The 21628-nt window shown below is 41.2% G+C and overlaps 1 protein-coding gene across 1 annotated transcript in view; it reads left to right on the forward strand.

Annotated features, from left to right (window-relative positions):
- The window catches only part of LOC141009361 (actin-binding LIM protein 1-like), a 31746-nt gene that overhangs the window by 9028 nt on the left and 1090 nt on the right, over nucleotides 1–21628 (forward strand). Inside the window, exons 3-24 of the mRNA XM_073481937.1 lie at nucleotides 3476–3659; nucleotides 4332–4441; nucleotides 6679–6805; nucleotides 6925–7018; nucleotides 8977–9064; nucleotides 11136–11200; nucleotides 12272–12349; nucleotides 12485–12643; nucleotides 12879–12923; nucleotides 13182–13217; nucleotides 13334–13463; nucleotides 14038–14157; nucleotides 14943–15047; nucleotides 15427–15474; nucleotides 16823–16963; nucleotides 17716–17801; nucleotides 18301–18424; nucleotides 19043–19104; nucleotides 19434–19494; nucleotides 19747–19754; nucleotides 20276–20350; nucleotides 21372–21452. Coding sequence (XP_073338038.1) covers nucleotides 3476–3659; nucleotides 4332–4441; nucleotides 6679–6805; nucleotides 6925–7018; nucleotides 8977–9064; nucleotides 11136–11200; nucleotides 12272–12349; nucleotides 12485–12643; nucleotides 12879–12923; nucleotides 13182–13217; nucleotides 13334–13463; nucleotides 14038–14157; nucleotides 14943–15047; nucleotides 15427–15474; nucleotides 16823–16963; nucleotides 17716–17801; nucleotides 18301–18424; nucleotides 19043–19104; nucleotides 19434–19494; nucleotides 19747–19754; nucleotides 20276–20350; nucleotides 21372–21452 — 2027 coding nt within the window. The remainder of the gene's footprint in view (nucleotides 1–3475; nucleotides 3660–4331; nucleotides 4442–6678; nucleotides 6806–6924; nucleotides 7019–8976; nucleotides 9065–11135; nucleotides 11201–12271; nucleotides 12350–12484; nucleotides 12644–12878; nucleotides 12924–13181; nucleotides 13218–13333; nucleotides 13464–14037; nucleotides 14158–14942; nucleotides 15048–15426; nucleotides 15475–16822; nucleotides 16964–17715; nucleotides 17802–18300; nucleotides 18425–19042; nucleotides 19105–19433; nucleotides 19495–19746; nucleotides 19755–20275; nucleotides 20351–21371; nucleotides 21453–21628) is intronic.

Below are 21628 nucleotides of genomic sequence, written 5' to 3' on the forward strand. Positions count from 1 at the left end.
CAGGTTCATGATTTGAAGCAGGAGCAGTGTTTTCAGTGGGAGAGAGAAGCTTCTGTTGGTGCAGACTTTGACCTCTTTAACTTTCAAAACCTTTTCATGCACAATTGCATATACAAAACACTGAAGGAGGAAAAAACAAAAACACATAATAGGTCTCCTTTAATTGCAATTTGGTGATTGGGAGGTTTATTCAATTAAATATCAGGTGTTGAATTGGTTTCACTAGTATTTGATGCTTGTGTTTTGGCCCAGCCTTACTCCAGACAACACTAATATTATCATCAAATAGACCAGTCTTTGGTAAATAAGTGATTTATTTACAATTTAAAAATGAGCCCTCAGACAGCTCAGACGAGTATTTTGTTTTCAGAATAGGAGAAGAAGAATGTGGGGGTTGTGTGAAAACTGGCAGCCAAGGTGTGAAGTTTTAAATTTCTGAGCTAATTTGATGCTGTCACAATAGTAAGACATTTGCTTTCTCTCATTCGGTGCACGCTGCTTAATGTTGCCTGTGCTGACTACAGTTAGGTTTTGTAAAATATGATGATAGCTCACAGGTATTAGAGGACTCAGATGCCTGATGGCACTTTAGGTAAAACAAACTGTCCTTTTCCTGATTGTCCTCAAAAGTATCCCAATCACGCAAAGTTGGAAAAGAGCGGAACAAGTCCCTAAAGGCCACAACGTCCTTTCCATCCTCCACTAACAAGGGGGATACATGGTGGCATGACTCATCTTCATTTCTCAGACCTACAAACTTCAATTAATGTTCCATCCAGGCTGCTATGACAAGTGACGGTGCAAATCCTCCCTTGTTTAGCCTTAATACTGATGGATATCTGGCATGATTGTGATATAGACGCCTACGAACGATTGAGCAGTCTCGCCCTTTCAGGTTGACCCTTGGCCGCTGAAGCCCTTGTAGTTAATCTGTGACTGAAGCACTGTTATAGAGTTAGCTTAGTTCACCAAAGGCCCAGAATAACACAAGCAAACACTGAGATTAGTACCTAATTCTGTCCTTTACAAGTGGATATACATGCCTTTAGAGAGTCAGTAGTACTAAAAGTGTTTGGTTGTGTGTGTGTGTGCACACGAGTTAGCGGTTGTCAAAGACTACATGAGGATAGCTTGGATAGCCAAAAGACACACTGTCCCAGTCCTTGCTCTAAATTTACGTGTGCTGTTGCCAGTCTCCAACCCGTAGGAGGACTAATAATAAAATAAAAAACAGTCATGCCAGGCTGGGCTGAGCTTATTGACACACAAAGATTATTAACAGATACTACTCTTTTGGCAGACAAACCCCAAACATCTCATCAAATGCACAAAAGCAAAAACCTTTCAGTGTCCCTGAATTCATTTTCATTTCAATTTCATAAATTGACCCTAAGTCTCCAAAAAGGCATTTTAGGTAATGGCATGCATCTGTTGCAGATCGGAGGTGGGTGGGCATCAGAGCCAAAGGCCACCAGATCTCCACTGCTGGGTTTTCTCTCTCGACTCAGTTAGCTTACAAGCTAATCTCATCACCCCTGAGCCCTAATGCAATTAAATCTGATTCTCTCCCTCACTCGCTCCCATTCATCCCCTGGATTTAGCATGGCTCATTGCATAAGAATGATTAGGTGCAGTCATCTCAAACATCAAAATATTTTCCCTCTTTAGCTGTGGCATTTCAAAAAGGCTATTGGATTCCCAGGCTCACTTTGGAGTGGTGGACTGCATAGCTAGTGTGATCGTTATCTGGCTGAATTACTGTACATACAGTCATGCCTGAGATCTGAATCATGAGCAAACCATGCGCGGAGTTTACACAACCTACACCAGACACTTGAGACATTGGATTAGATGGATCTAGATGGATTGCTGTGGGATCCTATACAGATATTCATGTTCCCCAGATGATGATTACTGGTCTTTAATGATCCCCCAAGACTTTTCTTGCAGTGCTGCCATGACATTGTGGTTTTGGGGTTTTAGAGAAATATTTAAAAAACTATGGATACTAAAAACGTCGACATCAGAATGTTGTTTGTTGATTTCAGCTCAACATTCCATGTAATATCTGTATACTCATGACTACAACACCCGACAAGGAGAAAACTCTGCTGAAGTGTGAAGGCCGGATTACAAACAATGATGAGAGTTCATATTGTTAGGAAATTAACAATCTTAGAGTGATGCACACAGAACAATCCACTGATTAACGTCAGGAGAACCAAGGACAATTGACCTTAATAAAAGAAGGAAAAGACACACCCCTCACTTGAGCACGTGAACAGTTTTAGGTTCCTGCCATCACCGAGAACCTGTCACATCTCCACCATGGTTAACATAGCTACTTGTTACTCATGGTGCCTCAAACAGGGCTGCCCAAAGTGGGGCCCGTGGGCCAAAGTTGGCCCGTCATAAGGTTTAAATCGGTACATCAGATGTTTCTAGAGAAAAATATTTTTTTAAGATGAATCTCAATGACTTTGATGATCCCCTGACTTTTCCTCTGAGGTTGATATTTGTGTTTTTGAGTGAAATGGCTTGACGCTCTTCAAGGGAGTGTGATGAAACTTAAAGTCAGAAGTCTTGAAATTTGGCACACTGACATTCATGTCCCTCTCAATATGAATTGTGATAAATCTGGTTATTTTTTTTTGCCCAATACTTCATTTAATGACCAAATACCTGCAAAAATAATTGTATTTTTCTTCTCACATCAGCTGTACTTTGTGTTTAACGCTAATTAATAGCATCAGCATTTAGCTCAAACAAAGCACTGCTGTACCGCCACACAGAGCTACCAGCATGGCTCTGGTGGGTTTCACGATGGACCAGCCAAAAACTGAAAAACCAAAACCTTAAATTCACCCTGAATGTACATGTTTGATATTGCAGAGATGAAAGCCATTGTAGCATTCTGCTTAGCACTTCTTCCTTTGCCAGTCTTTCATGTTTGTGGAGATGACAAGGTTATACTTGAATGGAAGGAAGCTTGTTGGAGGCTGATGTCTGTAGAGTGAAGTATTTAGAGCCACTTATCTTCAGAAACACATCAAGGTCATTTCCTGGGCTAAACAATTGCAGAATTGTTGTTGCATTGAAGTCTACCTCCACGCTGACAATGAAAAAACCTTGCAGTGCTGATTAATCCACATGAGCCCTCCATATTCTTCCAAAGAGAGAAGGTTCAGGGTTTTTTTCTTGTGATTGTGAACACCACTGATGAAATGATTTTACGTTATGCTTCACATTGTACCGCTCAGAGCTCTTAAATTGTATTTTTCACTGATTTTGTAGTCAGCATCCATTTCATGCAGTCAGTGAGTCTGTCAGGATTACACAGACTAGCAAGTCTTAACAAAGCCATTGATGCGTGGAGGAGTTGGGCAGCGTGATGGCTGGATGCTTTATGTGTTATACGGGCAGAGCACTAAATGACCTGACTTTCAGAGTGCCAATGTGTGTGTGTCCCATATAGTTTGCGGCTGTGACCTCGCCCAGGGGGGCTTCTTCATGAAGAATGGAGAGTATCTGTGCACGCTGGACTACCAACGCATGCACGGCACCCGCTGCAATGGCTGTGGGGACTTTGTGGAGGGGGAAGTGGTCACTGCTCTGGGCAAGACTTACCACCCTGCCTGCTTCGTCTGCACCATCTGCAAGTAAGACACGCAGACTCTTCTTACATCAGCTAATAAACCACAGATGAACTCGGGGAAAAATGTAGAAATGCTACAGTTACATTGCAAAATACAGATGAGTTCATCATCTTGAAAGAGAGAAAACAGCGACATATGCTTTTAAAGAGGTCTGGAAAGTGCCAGAGGTCTACAGTAATTCAATAGTAAACAGGACATGAAAGTATCTCAGTCTTCCTGATTGAATTTATGCTTAAAACAGCAACAGCAACAATCTTCTCATTGGTTTTCATTTTAACTATAGATTCTGATCAAAGTCTCCACAAATGCTGTCTGTGGAGACACATAGATCTTACTTTCCTGCATTTGTGTGCAGCCTGTCAATGCAGTAATAATTCAATTCTGCTCAGAATCACTCGAATAATAATATTACTAATCATGATGGACAAACAAAGTCACCAAGATGGCAGATATTCCAGTTGACAGTGTACAGTACCATGCTGTGTGTCACATCAGCGTCATCTGACTAAACGGCCTCCTCAGGGCCACAGTGTTGACACACATCCACATCATCAGGTCCTGTCATCTTCAGCCCCATCAGACAGCCTGGAAGCCACAGCTAATAAACTCTTGCACTTACCACGGGGCCACAGCTCATGCCTTATTGACCGATTGTTGATGTCACCCCCCTTCCAGACGACCGTTCCCTGCCGGGGACAGGGTGACTTTTAACGGGAAGGACTGTCTCTGTCAGTACTGTGTCGAGCCTATGTCTCCGGGACCAAAGGACATCCTGGGCTCCAGCAGTAAGTAGCTATTGTCGATTAAACACATGAAAACAGAAAGGCATATCACATGATGCTATTTTGGCTTCCACACAGTATTGTGTATTTTAGAAAAAAACACTTGGCTCTCAGCTCTCAGGCATGATTCATGCATGACATTTAATGTAGCTGCTGTCATTGTAGCTGCGATATTTGTGCTGTGAAAAATATTTTTCAGTCATCTTGCCCACACATTATTAGCATAAATTTAATTGAACACCATACAAAATGTTCTAATCAATTCAAGACATTTATAAATGTGGAATCGTTAACATTAACCCCTCCACAAGCAGCAACTGATTGGTGGTTTAGCTTACAAAGTTGTGCTGTACAGCCAGACATTGTTCAAAATAAGAGTAGATACGTTTCCAAACCAGAATGTCCGGCTAAATTGTGGGGAAATTTGTGTGAAATGAAGCATGATACATCTAGAATATTTCAGAATCAGAATCGGCTTTATTATCCACAGATGTACAAATACACACATGACTCCAGTTTGAAATTTCTCTCAGTGTACTTACACAGAAAAAAATATACGGCTAGGAAACAAAACTGAACAAAAAAGGAAAACTTTGGTCAAAAATAAAGAGTGGGAATTGTCAGGACTGTACTGTACCATATGCATGTGAAAAGAAAGTAGGTCTATATAAGATCACCAATGGCCAACACCATAAAAAGTAGTCAAATAAAAAGTTGCCCCTTCAGATTTTTACTATGCATTGTATGTTCAGTTGGTGATCAATCGGAAAAAGTGAAATTAAAACAATTTGTTAAATTCCTGACATTTATATGACTTTCAACCCAGAACACAGCGGTACAACATTTGAGCTTCCCACCTCGAGCATGATGTCAGAGGAAAATGGCCTCCATGTGAATATGGTCTATAGTTTGACATTTTGGGAAATATGCTTTACTTTCTTTCCGACTTAGCTTAGAAGATCGATACCACTCTCATGTCTTTATTGTAAATATAAAGCTCAAGCCAGATGCGATTAGCTCGGCTAGCGTACCTACATGATGTAGTATGTACACTTAGTTTTTTTACGGATTAAACAAATGAGGTTTACTTTTGAACTGTGAGATGTAGTGGGTGCTGGTAGGCAGAATTTGGTAACCTTAAGCAAAACCAGACTAGCTGTTTCCTCCTGTTTCCATAGGCTACGCCAAGTGACTTCTGGCTGTAGCTTCATACTGAACGGACAGATGTGAAATCATGTGGTATCTTTCTTCTCCTCGAACTCTGAGCAAGAAAGAGCAATTTACCATATTTCTGAAAATGTCAACTAGTCCTTTAAGGGCACATAAGAGAGGAAAATGTTAAGGGGATTTATATGTAAAACAGTTTGTAGGTAGTGCTACTCAACAGTTCCAAATAACACTGAAGTACAGCAGAGGATACTCTGCAAGGAGCTCCCAGCAACCCAGTTATGCTTGAAGACTGAATGATGCAGAAGTATCATTCAGGGAGTTCCTCCAGCTCTCTCTCATCTTCTCTGTAAATGCAGCAGTGTTCGACCGGCCATGTTCCTTTATGAATAACACCAAGACAGGCCTTGCTAAATAATGCATGGCCATGCATTTCCTTTGCTCTGGAACAGGGGATGTGCAGCCCTCAAAACCCCTCCTCTCCCAACTCCTCTTATCCTCCCTCTCTCTCTCCTTCCTCTCTTCTTCTTCTTCTCTCTCTCGCTCTTTCTCTTCTACTCCCTCACCCCCACTGGTCTTTCTGTTGGCGTTTGAAGAGCTTTTAGACAAGGTCACCCATAAATAAGGCATGCTGATTCCCCTCACGTCATCATCGCAACCTCGTTATGCCTTACGTAGTTATCGTCCCCCGTGGTTGCAGTGGGCTCTGTGTTGCTTTCATCCTCCATTCATTAAAGACGAGATGACAAGATGATTGTTCTTTTAGAATCCAACCTCTTACACTTTTAGCGCCTCAGGATCCTACTTGGATATGGATGGGGCTCTTAGAGCCATGGCAAGAGGGATGCGGTTGATAGAAAGAGGCAGCTGTCAGAACATTGTTGGTTACCCTCTATCACCATCTAGTGTCTTGGGTCATAACTGACAAGATGTCTCACTCTGCATGCAGTAATCCCCCCTTGGTTTGAAGGTTATGTTTTTACATAAAACAAACCTTAAAGCAAGCATTAATTTAAACTGTACGTATTTACTTGCTGTCTTTAAACTTTATGTACCACTTTTGCTTTTTGCAGATTGTGCAGGATGTGGTCGAGACATTAAGAACGGACAGGCTCTCCTAGCGTTGGACAGACAGTGGCATCTGGGCTGCTTTAAGTGTAAGGCCTGCAGCAAAGTGCTGACTGGGGAATACATCAGCAAGTAAGCAGCTCATAACCACCGTAATTACAGGCTACTTGGGCAAATTTGGGCTTGCATAAGGCTCACACGCAATATGATATTTCATCACTTGGCTTTCCAATTTGTCTGTCTCCTCTCAGGGATGGCGCCCCCTACTGTGAGAAGGACTACCAGATCCATTTCGGAGTTCAGTGTGAGGCGTGTCATCAGTTCATCACAGGGAAGGTACTAGAGGTAAGACACACGCACACACATCCCCTTTCTTTAACTTCAACATCCCTCTGATTGGCTCTTTAGTACAGGCAGGTGTCTGTCTGTGCAGCCAGTTATCTGATGCAGAATTTATAATACGCTTCTGTAAACAGACGATTAATACTGCACCTGGATTGCATATGAATCCTGCCTGAGGTGAGTTTGAAAGAATTCTAAGGAAACACATATTTTCATGAGAGATTGAGTCCTTAATGTTTATTGAAGGACTATAATTACAGCAGATACAGTCGGGAAGCATATCTGAAGTTTCAAATTAAAGCTTGCATTATGTGGATTTGCATACTGGACATAGAAATAACTTCAGAGTTGGTTCGAACATCTAAATTCTGCTTCCCACACAGCTTGGAGATGTCGCATCGGAGTGGAATTGTGAAATGTAGTTTGATAATCTGCTGTGTAATCTCTTCGTCACTGAGCCAGATAGACTCTTGACATGACTGTAGTCAACTAAAAGATTAATTCTTGGCAGACTTTCAGGTCTTTCCATCTCTGCCTAAATACACATGCTTGCTACACCCTCATACAAGCTCGCTTTGCCACAAATTATATAAATATTACATAAAACACCTAATGTGATTCGACATTTAGGAACTGATCATTATTCATTAATGCTGTGTGTTGTGAAGCTGTTACGAAACTCTCGTTAAAGGGTATTAACGTAGTCGGAGCTGAGTTTGTGTAAAACATTACCAACACCTCCGTCCTTGATGCTCTGTCTGTTCAATGGTCTCTTGATCGAGTGCTGGCCTGTCTGTTCTGCAGACGGTGATCCAATCAGACATTGAGTTATGTGTCATTTGATGGTATGAAAATGTCACTGCTCGCCAGCCAGCCGGGCTTACAGTAATCCAGCGCTAAGGCAGGCCTTTATGACAATAGGAAAAGGCCTCGGCATCTCACCCCCTGAGCTGCTGCCAATGGATCAGTGGGGCCAAAGCCATAGCAGCCAGTCTGATAGTCTAATCACTGACCCAAGACCCAGGTCAAATACCGTGTGGCCATTGGTGGGTTTGCATATTGTCTGCTCCCCTGGGAGTGCGATGCGAATGGCTTATTAATGCAGGTGTAATTAATGCAGCTATTAAAGGAAGAGAGGAATAGGGAGAGTATTTAATGGCGTACTACACATATAGCATAAGTGCCTTTATTATCCCTGAGAGTGATTTTACAGTGTAGGTGAGGAGAGAATTGGGTAGGAGGTGCTATAAAGTATCTACTGTAGTCTGTTCTGTAGACTTTTTGGATACAGTAAAATGTAAAATGCAAATATTAGTCAGTGGCTTCATATCTCTGAGTGGCCACTTGCCAGCTGAAATGTTACTGAGGGCTGCTGCACAGCTGAATTTCATTTGGGTATTTATCACCCCCGGTCAAAGTCGCACAGGCTTTATAGTGCTGCACTCTGCATACAAAGTGCCACATCAGTGTAGATGGAAATTCAGGTGCTCCAGACGTCAGATCATTTTATTGGATTGCATTGTGTGGGTTATCACAAAGAGGAACACTCAGATATATGATGGCAGGTTGACTGTGTCAAACAGGCAGATGTCATGGTGGTCATATTCAATATGAACAAAAACATTTTTTCACCATTTTCTCTTATTGAAAGAGAATATGGCTGGAGTACATAAAGTGATTTCAGACCAGTTCCAGGAGCTGATACACAACCACAGCTTCCTGGTGTCACAGTTTCATCAACAGTCCTCCCTGAAGGGAGGGAGAGCAGTTACACAGGATCTGATGAAACCTGCACTAACAGGGTTTGGGTGTGAGAGGAAGGAAATGTAGCTGAGAGCAGGTAGAGCACTGGGTTTATTTCCTGGAAGTTACAGCTCCGCTTCACTCGCCTTACTGCAGGCTTCATTGATCTTCGTTTTCCTGTGATGTCAAGTCTGTTTTGTGCGCTCTGTGTTTTCCAGGCAGGGGATAAGCACTACCACCCCAGCTGTGCGAGATGCAGCAGGTGCAATCAGATGTTCACAGAAGGAGAAGAGATGTATCTGCAAGGTGAGCACACCTGCCTCTGTTGTCACTGTCACAGGAAACTTGTTTGCTTAACTTTTGGTTCCGTTTGAACTGTAACTGAAAAGTTGCAGTGTGCATTGGGTAAGGTTTAAGGGTATGAAACCCTTTAACAGTAATTCCTTTAGAAACCCATCAGCGTGGGGATTTAATGACATAATTTATTATTAGTAGCATTAATATACTTTTGAATATTTTATTTTGGTAACACTTGATCTATAGTGCATTCATAGTGTATAATACTTTCCTAATGCTTTATGACGGCACTCATCGACATGATAAAATGTGTGTAATATAAATGTATTTTGTCTTTTTCTTACTTTGAATATATTATGGTTTTATTACTTAAGGTTCCATCCTAAAGAAGAACGATTTTACTTCTTACTCTTTGCATTTTGGCTTCTTACATAATGATCACTTATGATGCTGCATAGATCATTTTAAATGCATACACTGTAAAATCTGACTAGTCGAGGATACCAACTACCTCGACATTACCAAGTAAAGTAGAATAATAATTTTAAGTTGCTAAAACTGTTTAGCTCGTACAACTTCAATTTAATAGTCTACTTGGTAATTCTGAGGTTGTTGGACTTTTTAAAGTAAAGTCAACTTAAAACTTAAAATTTACAGTGTGGAAATGCATTTAACTTTACTTACAAGGTTACGAGGTAAATTTAGTGTCATTTTTTAAATCACAGGAGTTTTAAAAAAACACTAACAATCAAATGTTATGATGAAACATTCTTCATTATAGATGCATCAATATGTATGTCACTTTACTTAACACAATGATAACTTGTGATACTGCATGGACTATTAAAGCATACTATGAGTGCTTACTACAGTTGATTGTTGAGGGGTGTATAGTTAAGTATCGGTAGTCATAATGTATTATATGCCCCATTGGTCAACTTCTAGCTTATAACTAGCCAAAAGTGTCCATAAGACACTTAAACTTAGAATGTACTAAAGGTCACATCCATAATGTTTATGACTGTTTATAGAGCGGATCAAAAACATTGTGTGTTTATGAGTGCAATCATAAAGCATTATGAATACATTATAATACACTATAAATGCCCCCATAATGCACTATAGCAGCGGTTACCAAATGGTGCTATGGGATTTTGTTACTACCATAGATTATTATTGCAGTATACATACATACATACACACGAACAGACATAAAGACACAGACACACACTTTTATTTTATGTCTCTCCCTTTTTTTTTCAGCTTATCTCGTTCATATTTTTATGACCTGTCTGGTTTAAATGCCTGTGTTGCTGCTTTTAGTTTCAAATGAATTCCTGAATCATTTTGTTAATGAATATTTCATGATTAAAACAACATTATGTAGAAATTGACATTTTTATGCTGTGCAACACCACTAAATACAAATCCCAGGTCTGTAACAATTTGTCAGACGTAATGTAGGTGCTGACTACAAACAAAACTCATTACGTCATAACAATGTTACGTGTTGAAAACTTGTTACATAGTGCAATAACAAGTGATGGGGGGCGGAGTGGCTGAGACAGAGACACCATTCACCCTATTACAAGACACTTTACCATCAAAATGATTTTGAAGCTGATATCTTAAGGTTAAAAAGTAACATAATGTTGCTTTAACATAGCTTTTTGTAATTAGTAGATAAAACCATACAGAGTGATTAGATAACACATCTGAAAGAGGCTATTCGCACGGATTTGAATACAGGTGTGCCTTGAAATTTTGGCTTCCTCTTCAGTCAAAAAGTTTGAATACTGCTCTATTGATGTGTTCTTCATACAAAGTGTTACCTTCATTTTTCCTGTGTGCTGTTTACCAGGTGTGTGGTAGAGTACCTTAATTTGTCACCTATCTGTGTATATATCCAGGACATAAAGTAATATTAATTAATAAAAGGAATGTGTCTCAGAAGGTTTCAGACACACTTTGGAAGACATTTTGTCATAAATACATATAATCCAAAATGTTTCCTTAATGAGAATAAACTTGATTTCTTTATGTTGTTCTGAATGTATCTTCTCTCTGTCGTCCGCCTCAGGATCAACAGTCTGGCATCCTGGCTGCAAGAACACCACTAGAACAGAGGAGAGACACAGGGAGCGGGTAGGAATTTGGGTGTCACTGACTCCATAGTCCATGACTGAAAGCACCTCTCTGTTCATGTCTCATGACAATGTTTAACTAGAAAAGATAGAAATTCGGAATATGTAACAAGCGATTCTGCACAGTGTGTTACCGCTCCCTGGCTGAACTGTTAAACCTTAACCTCCTGTGGTTGAAATCATTTGCCTATCGAGGCGATGTTGCTCGTGTGTGTGCCTTTGCATGTGTGTGTGTGTGTGTAAAGATATTTGTTCACGTGCATATTTACATGTTGACATGTTGGCCTTGATGTATGTGTGTGTGTGTACTGTGAGTCGGGCTGAAGAGGCACAACCCCTGTGTGATGTCCTGTGAACCCCCCTCTCCCTTCCTCCACAGCTATTGCCTCCGTCCCTCTTATTCCTCCAAAAAACACAAAGGCAGGTACTGTATTCGCTATTGGCTATGAGATGGCATCATCCTGTGTTCCACCATATACATAGGACACAATGCACTGTATGCTGCCACCTGCTGGAGACAGCCTGCAGTGCCCTCTTTGTGTGTCATATGGAGCCATCCAGTCTTGTCTTGTAACACTTAGACTTACGCTCATACCAAAGGTGCATGAGACAAAGATGCGCACACATTTGGAGGAGCAGACTATCACAGACTAATTTGTCTTCTCTAAATCCCCATTTACCCATTAGGTAAAAAGCTCATTTAATTACGCCACATTCAGACCTGCTGCTGTCATCCAGACTCTTCATTTCCCATAAACAGGCATGAGGTTCTTAAGAACATAAAATCACAGCTCTGCAGCTCTCATTCACTTTGCACATTTGCAAATGAATGACCCAATCATGAGATGACATGTTAGTGTTTCAAAGTACTCCATGTAATTAATGAAATGTAAATGCAGGGTTTGCAGTTCCCGCTCATCGCTCATACAGTCTAAAAAGTGAGAAAGAGTGTTTGGGGTGAAAATTACAGTGCTGTGCAGATGGCAGGGGGCTGTGGATCTTGGGAGGATCATGACTGCCTGACAGACGTTGTTGGGACTAACGGCCGCTTTTGTGTTTTTTCTTCCCACAGCCTACGCGGTCATCATCCGAGAGTATTTGTTCCAGACCTGGTTCAAGCATACCTGGCTCACCGGGTCACACGATCTATGTAAGAAATGTTATGGAGTCTAAATGGATTGTTCTGATACAGACTCTGTAGTCATTAATTCCCTTTCTTCATACAGTAGTAATCTCCATTTACCCTTGTGTTTGCTTGCATGTTTGTCTTTATTTGTCTCCCTAGGCAAAAGTAGACAATGAGATCCTTGATTACAGAGACCTAGCTGCCATTCCAAAAGTCAAAGCCATTTATGACATTGAGCGCCCCGATCTTATTACCTATGAACCTTTGTACACCACCTCCCTGGAAGAGAGAGAGGAGAGACGAGAGAGTGTGGGCGAGGTAAACACACAGACCGCATGCGTCTTTTCCTGCATGTATGCCATCTTTATGCACATACAGTACTGTGCATCAAGAGAAATATTCCTCAAATGAGCCTCTGTTTGCTGAGTTTTCCTCCAGTAGGATTTTCCACATGAAAAAAGAAAGAAAAAGAAGTATTAATGCACACAAAGGAGTCTTTACTGTTGGTGATAAAAGGCTTTTATGCTGTACTGAATCTCTGTGTCCCTCACAGCTCCACACTGCCAGGAGGGAGCGTTCCCCCTTGCCCGATGACAAGGTGAGATACGTCACCATCTCCTGATGATGATAAATGATCCTAAATGGCGAAGAAAAGAGAGCATGTGCATTGGAGGTGCACAGCTTGCAAAAATGTGGCAGATCAGCAGATAGTTTGTTCTCAGTCTTGGTATGGGGGGGGGGGGTTATTTAAAGCCTGTTAACACTCTTATATTTATGTCTAGCCGTCTGGGCTATGTCTTTTTTTTTTAAAAGAAATTCTTAAAAATATAATTCAGGCTTGTTTGATTCTCCCTAGTCCTCAAGAAACATGTCGCCAACGCCACCTGGTGAGGTGAGCATTATCATTTTGCCATATTCACTGTAAATGCAATGTATTCTATAATATTTTCATTCTTTACAGAAATTTGTGTAATAATCCATGTGTGTGCCTGTGTGTGTGTGTGTCAGGGCTCGTATGACAGGAGGGAACGCATCCTCCAAAGGTCCACCAGTCAGGGCTCCATAGGATCACCAGTTTATAATCGCCATGGTTACACCCCCACCTTGTCACGGTCACCACAGCATTTTCACAGGCCAGGTATGAACTTAAAAAGACTATTTTGTGCGTATGGGTCAGCACATGTGTATTTTTAAATGTATGTGATAAACAACAGTGATTTCAGGGTTTATATTAGGCTGATCGATGAGATCTTTACTGGTCTGTTATGGATGAGTTCTCTTACCCTCCACTCTCGGGGTTCTCACTTCCCTCCTGCTGATGTATTAATCACTTTAAAGAAGAACTTCACCAAAATTGACTTTGGGTTGTTATGTTATTGATTTTTTTTCTTGTAGCACTTTGGTTTGACATGATGGACAATCCCTCCTATTGCAGAATAACAATCTTAAAGTCAATTTTGCGAGTTTGCTTTTATTTCCCTTTAAAATAGTTTCATTTTAAAGTGTGATACCTTGCCTTGTTTCTTACTGTTCATCTTGAATACCTCTCACTTTGGGTGTCTTTTATTTTCTCTTTTCAATTTGATTCCTGCATATCTTCCTTTTCTTTTGTTCCTCACCTTCTCACCTTATATCTCCTCCCCAAATCGTCCACCTCTGCTGCCTGGTCCTGGGGGTTTTTGTCCCCTGTCTCACACCCTCCCTCCCTCCAGAGGCTCTGACAGGCATGCAGAAGCTCTGCTCCTCCCTGTGCAGTAACAGTGTGGGCTCCAGAAATAGTGACTCACGCCCCACCTCCCCTTTCAGACACCACTTCCTTCCCCATAGCCAAGGTAAGGGCCCCAATCCACTCCACTGCCCCCCCACCAAGTCAACACTTCATCTCCATCATCACCTAGGACGCCACCCTCACCTGTCCTTCTGGATCCCTTGCCATTTCTCATTAGACTATCCTGAATAGTCTGCCATCCTGAATGATCTAACCCATGTCTCGGTCACACCCATGCAGCCACGGCAGTGATTCTTCACTAACCAGCATGCACTGGTTCATCTTTGTCTAACACTGCCCCTGCCAAAGTAGCTGACAGGCTCTTTGTGTTTTGCAGCTTTGCATGCACTTAAAAGATACTAGTAATCCAAATCCAATATCCAAACTGACACTTCCCCGAATGTTGGATGACAGATGACTTTTTTGCCATGTCAAAATGAGTCTCCACATTCTAGTTAACTGTAAGACTGAAGATTAAAAGAAAGGTTATTTTAATATAAGTTTTTTGTTGCATGCTGGGAGGTATTAACTTCTTAACTCTGAACTCTCACTGAACCGTGAATTCATATTATACAACAAACTGACAGACATTAGACTTCATGGCTCATAACACATCTCTCAAGCATTTAATCTCTCTGTTTTAAACCCTGCTAGTTTGATGTGATTTTGTACCTTCATCTTGCACATGCAGCTCCATTAACTGCATCTATCAGAACCAACCAGAATGTCTCCCATTTGCTCCAAATGACTTCAACTAGTCCCTTTGGTCCCTGTGTGTTGCACCGTTCAGACTGTGGTTCCCCTTTAGTGTCACTGCTTACGTTGTGTTCTCGGTTCTTCTCACTGGAGGCACTGACCCGCCAAGTGGCCGGAGCTCCCCCCTACCGCTCAGGCCCGACAGCCGGCCGGTCACCCCGCCTCTCTCTCAGACCCCTAAACATTTCCACCTCCCAGGTAGGAGCTGGAGCGCACCCTGTCACTGCTCGTCCCTTCTTTCTTTCTTTCTTTCTTTCTTTCTTTCTTTCTTTCTTTCTTTCTTTCTTTCTTTCTTTCTTTCTTTCTTTCTCTCTTTCTGTCTGTCAATCTATTTATCTTTCTTTCTTTTTGTCTCTAAATATGTCTATCTGTCTCTGTCATTTACTCCATTTGGGATCAGCTTTTGCTTTTTCCTGTCTTCTTTTGTTATTAAACAGATGTATGACAGGAAGAAGGGTGAAATTCAATATAATTTCTCTTCGTCATTGCTTGGTGTTAAAATGTCTACAATAAATGTCATGCTACAGACATGACACGTCTTTAAACGTCATTTTTGTACGTATGTGAATGTTTTCAGATCAGGGGAGCAACATCTACAGAAAACCACCCATCTACAAACAACACGGTACTTTTTCTCTTATTGTATAGTCTGTTTTACTATAAGAGGAGAAGTGCAAAATGTAAAAGAGTAATACTCTAGGTCAGTGATTCCCAACCAGGGGCAGCTGTTAGCTACTTGGATAGATTATGGAGTAGCTCAACAAATTTGAAAAAGTAGAATATATCTATATATTGAGCTGCAACACCGGAGCAAGCAAGTACAGAAGTCCAGTCTAGAAGAAATATTTAGCTAAAAGTCATGGATAAACAGGTCAATTGTTGACCAAACCCACCTAAATATTCATAGTTCAATTACATGAAAAAACACTTTTACGATATGCATTTTTATATAATAAGTGGTGTTATGTATTGGCTGTAGGGGTACCTCAGACCCAAAAGGCTGGAAACCACTGTTTGTTATTATATTATTGAGTTGGCTCTTTACTGAAAATGCTTTTGTTAATCAACTGAAACTGTGTATTCATCTAACCATGTAGTCACCCCCAGTGTCAGTGTACGAGCACTGTTTGAAGTCTGTCTCCAATCCTCTGCTGACTGTCCTGTAGCCTGTTGTACACTGCACTGTCCATCTTAACAAGTCACAGTAATAATGGTACAATCTGCCTTTTCTTGAAAGCGAGACTATGTAACTTTAGCCAAGTCACAATTATGGGATAATGACACTTTAAAGGCAGCCGGACTACACCACATGTCTTCTATCTAGCAAGTATCCTTCTTATTTTACTTTTGAGAAAGAACCACTGAAATGTTTATTTGTGACTAGGATGTAATGTAACAACAGCACAAGTAGAGAAGACTGAAAAAGTCAGAGAACTGACTCACTAATGTCACTAACACTGTAATATCTATCTGAAGTTTGCTATCATTAGCAACATAAGCCGCTATAGTGGTCATGCAAGACCAAGTAAGGCTGTAACAGCAAAACCAATGAGCACATTTTATTGAGTAAGGTATTTTTTTTGTTGCTTATGAGCCCAAATTTTCATTTGTAAGACAAATAATTCTTTCTTTTTTTTAAAGTTGCATAGTCTCGCTTTAAAATGGATCTGAAAACATACGCCAATGGTGTGAGCAGTCACTTAAATCATCCTTGAAACATCCTTACAACAACACTGACTCTCACCCACTGGCAGTTCTTCACCACTTGTTTCATAAGATAAGACGTGAGGCTCTGTCCAGTATTCAGTGACTTGTTAGGAAAATAAATTAAAAGGTTTAAATATATTTTAAACCTGAATGACCCAGGATTAAATTATCCTTGAGCCGGACGATCAGATGCTGCTAAGATGTTTACCTGTGGTTGAGACTGTGACCAGACGCTGATAGATCAGTTCCCATGGTTACCAACCTAGATACAGCTGCCATAGCACGCCAAAGCAAGTCTGCTGATGAGATCATCAGATCCGCCACCTTCCCCGCTGCCCATGCTCCCTCTCCGGATGACAGCTCGTGGAGTGAGGGCGACCGTTGGCCCTACTCTCTCGCTGTATTAGGTACAGTAGGCTCCTGACGGGCATGCTTGCACTGCTACCTCCTAGCGGTACAGTAGACACCTCACTACCACACAAGCTAACCGTTCTTATTTCTCCCTTCAAGCTGCCCCAAAAGCTTAACTGCATCCCTGCTTCACTCCGAGCTCACGCTGTTATTCAGGCGTCACAGTATTTGCCTTTGAGTTTTGCTTGCACAAAGAGAGAAGCGTTCTTTGGTTTCTGTTGCTGCCATATTATTTTCTGCTTGAGGTAGCATCAGTTTCACCATTTTACGTTCACTTTACTGCACATGATGGGTGCGCCGGCCGTACACAATCGTGCCACAAATGACATGGACAGAGATAACTGAGACTGACTTCAAACTGACTTTTGTCTTGTCCGTCTTACATTGTGCCGTTCTGTGTATTTAACATCCAGGAAAAATCTTGACATGATGACGTGTAAACATCCATCATGTGTAGCCAAATACTCAAATACGTCCCTCTGTTTGTCTGTCTCGTCAACTCTGTCTCACATTTGTGTTCTTCCTCATTTACTGTGTGTGTTCTTCACTGCTCTACAGCCAAATGAAGCAGCCATGTCTGTCTGTCTGTCTCAAAAACTGAACTGTGGATGAAGCATTTCATGTGGTTGTACTATACAAGTACACGTGAAGCATGGTTTCCTCCAGAAAGATGTGTGTGTGTCTGATGTTATGACTGCGTATATTTGTCCTTTATTTAACTTTTTGGGCCTGTGTGCGACGCCCGTAGGGTCAGAAGGGAGGAGACGATCCAGAGAAGAGGAGGAGGAAGAGGCCTTGAAAAGAAAGCAGCTCCAGGAGGAACATCTCAGCAAGGTATGTTAGATAACCATGAATTGTCAGTTCACCAGCAACTCATACTGACATAATCACACACTGGTTATTGCACTTGCAATGTACCCTCCATCAATTTTTATTCAATTTTTAATTTAAATATTTAAATATGGCACTGACAGCCACGCCATTGTGAGAATATCAAGTCTTGATTTGTAAAGATCAACAGGTCATTGGCTTCAAATTCTTCTTTAAAAAGATACATGGCATCAAGTGTAATGCAACCACTATATATTTTTGGGGGAATGTACCACCCTCTTTTAAATAAATTATTTAATTATGACCATGGGGCCTTAGCTATGGTCATATTTAAATCGTTTATTTAAAAAATAATAACAATATACCATCAGGCAACTGGGAAGAAACTGTTCAGAAACACAAAATCATCAATCAATTTTCGAATTAGAAATGAAATCGACACACCTCCTAGTGGATATACTGTAAATTATTTAAAAGTGTGTGTTTGTGTGTCCGTGTACAGATTCAGTCTGGTTTGGGAAAACTCATTCTGAAGGAGGAGATGGAAAAAGAGCAGATCAGGGAGCGTCACGCACGTAGCCTCTCTGCTCAGCGCTACGACCCGAAACAGACCAACTGTGACGCAGGTACGGAGCAGCTTCATCAGCTCTTTGCTCTTGAGTCAGCAATGTACTCTAACACAAGGCCTGTGCTATATATACAGTTTATATCACATGTGTATGTTTGCTTAAAGGTGCAATGTGTAAGAATTGGCCACCTGCCGAATCCATACTCGAAACAAACACAGGGCAGTCCTCAGAGTTACCGCTAACTACTGCTAACTGTAGCTGCTGTTAGCTTGTTAGCTCAGTTAGCCGTGCAGCTAGTGGTAAGGACTGGGAGACTGGGGAGCAGGGAAATATTGGTGTTTACACAGCTAGCACGGGAGCTTTGGGCTGCTGGGAGAAGCTAAACTATCATATCATGCTTCTTGAGGTAGAAAGTGGTATTATGAGACAGGGCAGGGCTAGCTGGTTACATATATGTGTTTGACATAATGTCCAAACTGTTATTTCTTCACATTCTCTTGATAATGTGAGTAACTTTTTGAATGTTCTCAACTAATATTCTTACACATTGCACCTTAAATTTTGTGACTTGAAAAAATCTTTGTTAATGTAAATGTTCCTGATTTCTGATTACTTGTATAACTTTTTCAAAAAATGTAACACCAAATATAATTTTGAACAAAATGTATGTTTCAGATTTAACTTCTCCGACCAAAACTAACTCTCTGCCTGGCTATGGAAGAAATGGGCTGCATCGGGTGAGAGCTCACTCAAATGAACATGCAGATAGATCACACATTTGACAGAATTTTAATCACCAAGAAGCAGAAATTGAATGTTAAAAACATTGTATTATGGCACCAATGACAGAGACACTAATTATGTACATGTTTTATACATAGTAATTCTAATTTAATACAATCCTGGTCCTTTAACAGCAATAAAATGTTAATGCTGTGACAGAGACACCAACAGGGGGGTTACAAGACACTGTACCATCAAAATGATTTTGAAGCTGTTATTTTAAGGCAAAAAAGCTACATAATGTGGCTTTAATGTTGATGTACTGTCATCTGTGTCCCCGCAGCCCCAGTCTACAGATTTCACCCAGTACAACAGCTATGGTGACATGTGTGGAGGAGGCAGAGGTGAGAGCTGCAACCAACATGTGGCCACCAAAACAAATCTCTTGCCAATATCACCAGAGCTATTCAGCATCAGTATTCAAAAAATGGCCCGCTACGTGTACATAAATGGACGTGCATTTTGAAATATGTGCATAATGATTCACACAGTGTGTCGTCAGGGACAGCAGTGTTGTAGACAGTAGCCTGGCAGGGGGATTTGACAGCAGCACCATTAACTGTGAGTCTCATTTTCTGTCCCATGTTGTCCTGCAGAGTTTCAGGTATGTCTCTCATCTGCTTTTTCACATGGCATGCTTCCTCACCTTTGCACCATATATTTGCTTGCTCATGGGTTGCAAGAGACACCCTTGCCCTGAATGCACACCGCCCACTCCTGCTACATGCTTGCATCACTGTTGGAATAATGTCAACTACGGGGCATGCAGTGCAGTGATTTAAAAAGCCCAGACATGCACTGCTACTGCCCGGTAGCTGAACCAGTGTACTGTAAATGCAATGTACAACCATCGCCTCATGTCTTGTTCTGTGTGTTGTTTACCAATGTTATGACTCAAGCTAAATGTCACATTAAAATATAACCACCATAGAAAAAAACAGAGACATTCAAAGAACATGTCAAAGACTGCCCATCTTGACTACTAATTCAGATACTTAACAGTATCCAAGCTACTTGCTCCATCCAGTAAAAACTGTGCCCACTGCCATTAGTGGACATATTCATTGCCATTAACCCTGCAGTCCCCTTCCACTATATTACATTTGTGTATGTTCTATTCTTTAGCACATTAAGGATGGCCGTGCAGCACTTGCAAGGATGGACAGGGGAGTATCTATGCCTAATATGTTGGAACCAAAAGCAAGTATCTTCTTCTTTTTGTACTGATGACTAATCCACACTGAAATGTGTTACAAAATTTATACACTGTTCACTTATTTAGGTGCATTTTAAACTGCAAACAAGGATACATGTAGCAATCAACTAGCCCAAAAAAAGAGGAGGTTGAAAAGAAATAATTAGCATGTTGTGTTTACCCTCTTAGCATGGGGACATTGGTGGAAGAAATAGGGAACTAAAAGAGGGTTTTTTTTACTGGAGGTGAAAGACTCACATTAGCCGGCTTCCTGATTTAGCATGCCGCTTCAGGAGCTGCCGAGTCACTGTAGCGCTTAGCATGCTGGCTTCTCCATGCTCATCTGCACATAGCTTCGACTTAAAGTGGCTGGATACTGTATGCGGCATACAGTGGAGAATCCAACGCCCAGACCTGTCATCCAAACAACTCATATCACTATATACTGTGTAGTATATAAGAGATTGTACGTTACTGTGTGGATATGAGTTGGTCAGAGGCCTCAAAGAACTTCTAGTTGCTTATTATTGAGCATTTCAGCCAATCATTTTCCAGTTTGTTCCTGTACAGATGGGATTAGTTATTTAGAAGAGTAGGAGCACCTCAGTTTTTTCCAGGACAATCATTCCCACGTGGATTTTCTTGGCCTACATTTCTGGTGTTAGATCTTTTTTTAGTTTGCATTAAATGACTCTAAAAATACAGGCCGTTACGTAACTCTGTTTTCATGTTTTTGCCCTTACCTAATCTATTGCACGTTTCTACACCCAAAAAAATAAAATCTGAACACATCATCGCACCCTGCATTTCCCCGACGACCTAAGAAAATAAAATGCTCTCACTCCCAGTGGGCCCCCCGTCACATACCTGTTCTCCCACCCAGTGTTCCCTCTGTCACAGTCAGAACTACAAAAATATCCAAATTTTTATAGTTTTGTTTGATGAAAAGTCTGTCTGTAAATTTCATGCAGCTTGACTCCAGCTTGTAGGTTTGACCTGTTCACTGACGAGTGTCTCCTTCTGAAGGTGTATCCCTATGAAATGCTCATGATAACCAGTAGAGGGAGAGCTAAACTGCCCAGGGATGTGGACAGAACCAGACTGGAGGTATCAGTTTTCCACCTGACTGTCCGCAATTGATACTGGATTTCTCTACTTTGTGTAAATGACATGTTACACAAGTACAACTGTAGCGAGGAATGTGCAGTATCCATTGCTTCTTGTCATTTTTGCAGTGACCCGTTTTATGGCTTTGGTGTTAACCACGCTCCCCTCCCACCCTC

This window comes from Pagrus major, chromosome 15, assembly GCF_040436345.1.
Source record: "Pagrus major chromosome 15, Pma_NU_1.0".
Classification (NCBI taxonomy): Eukaryota; Metazoa; Chordata; class Actinopteri; order Spariformes; family Sparidae; genus Pagrus; species Pagrus major.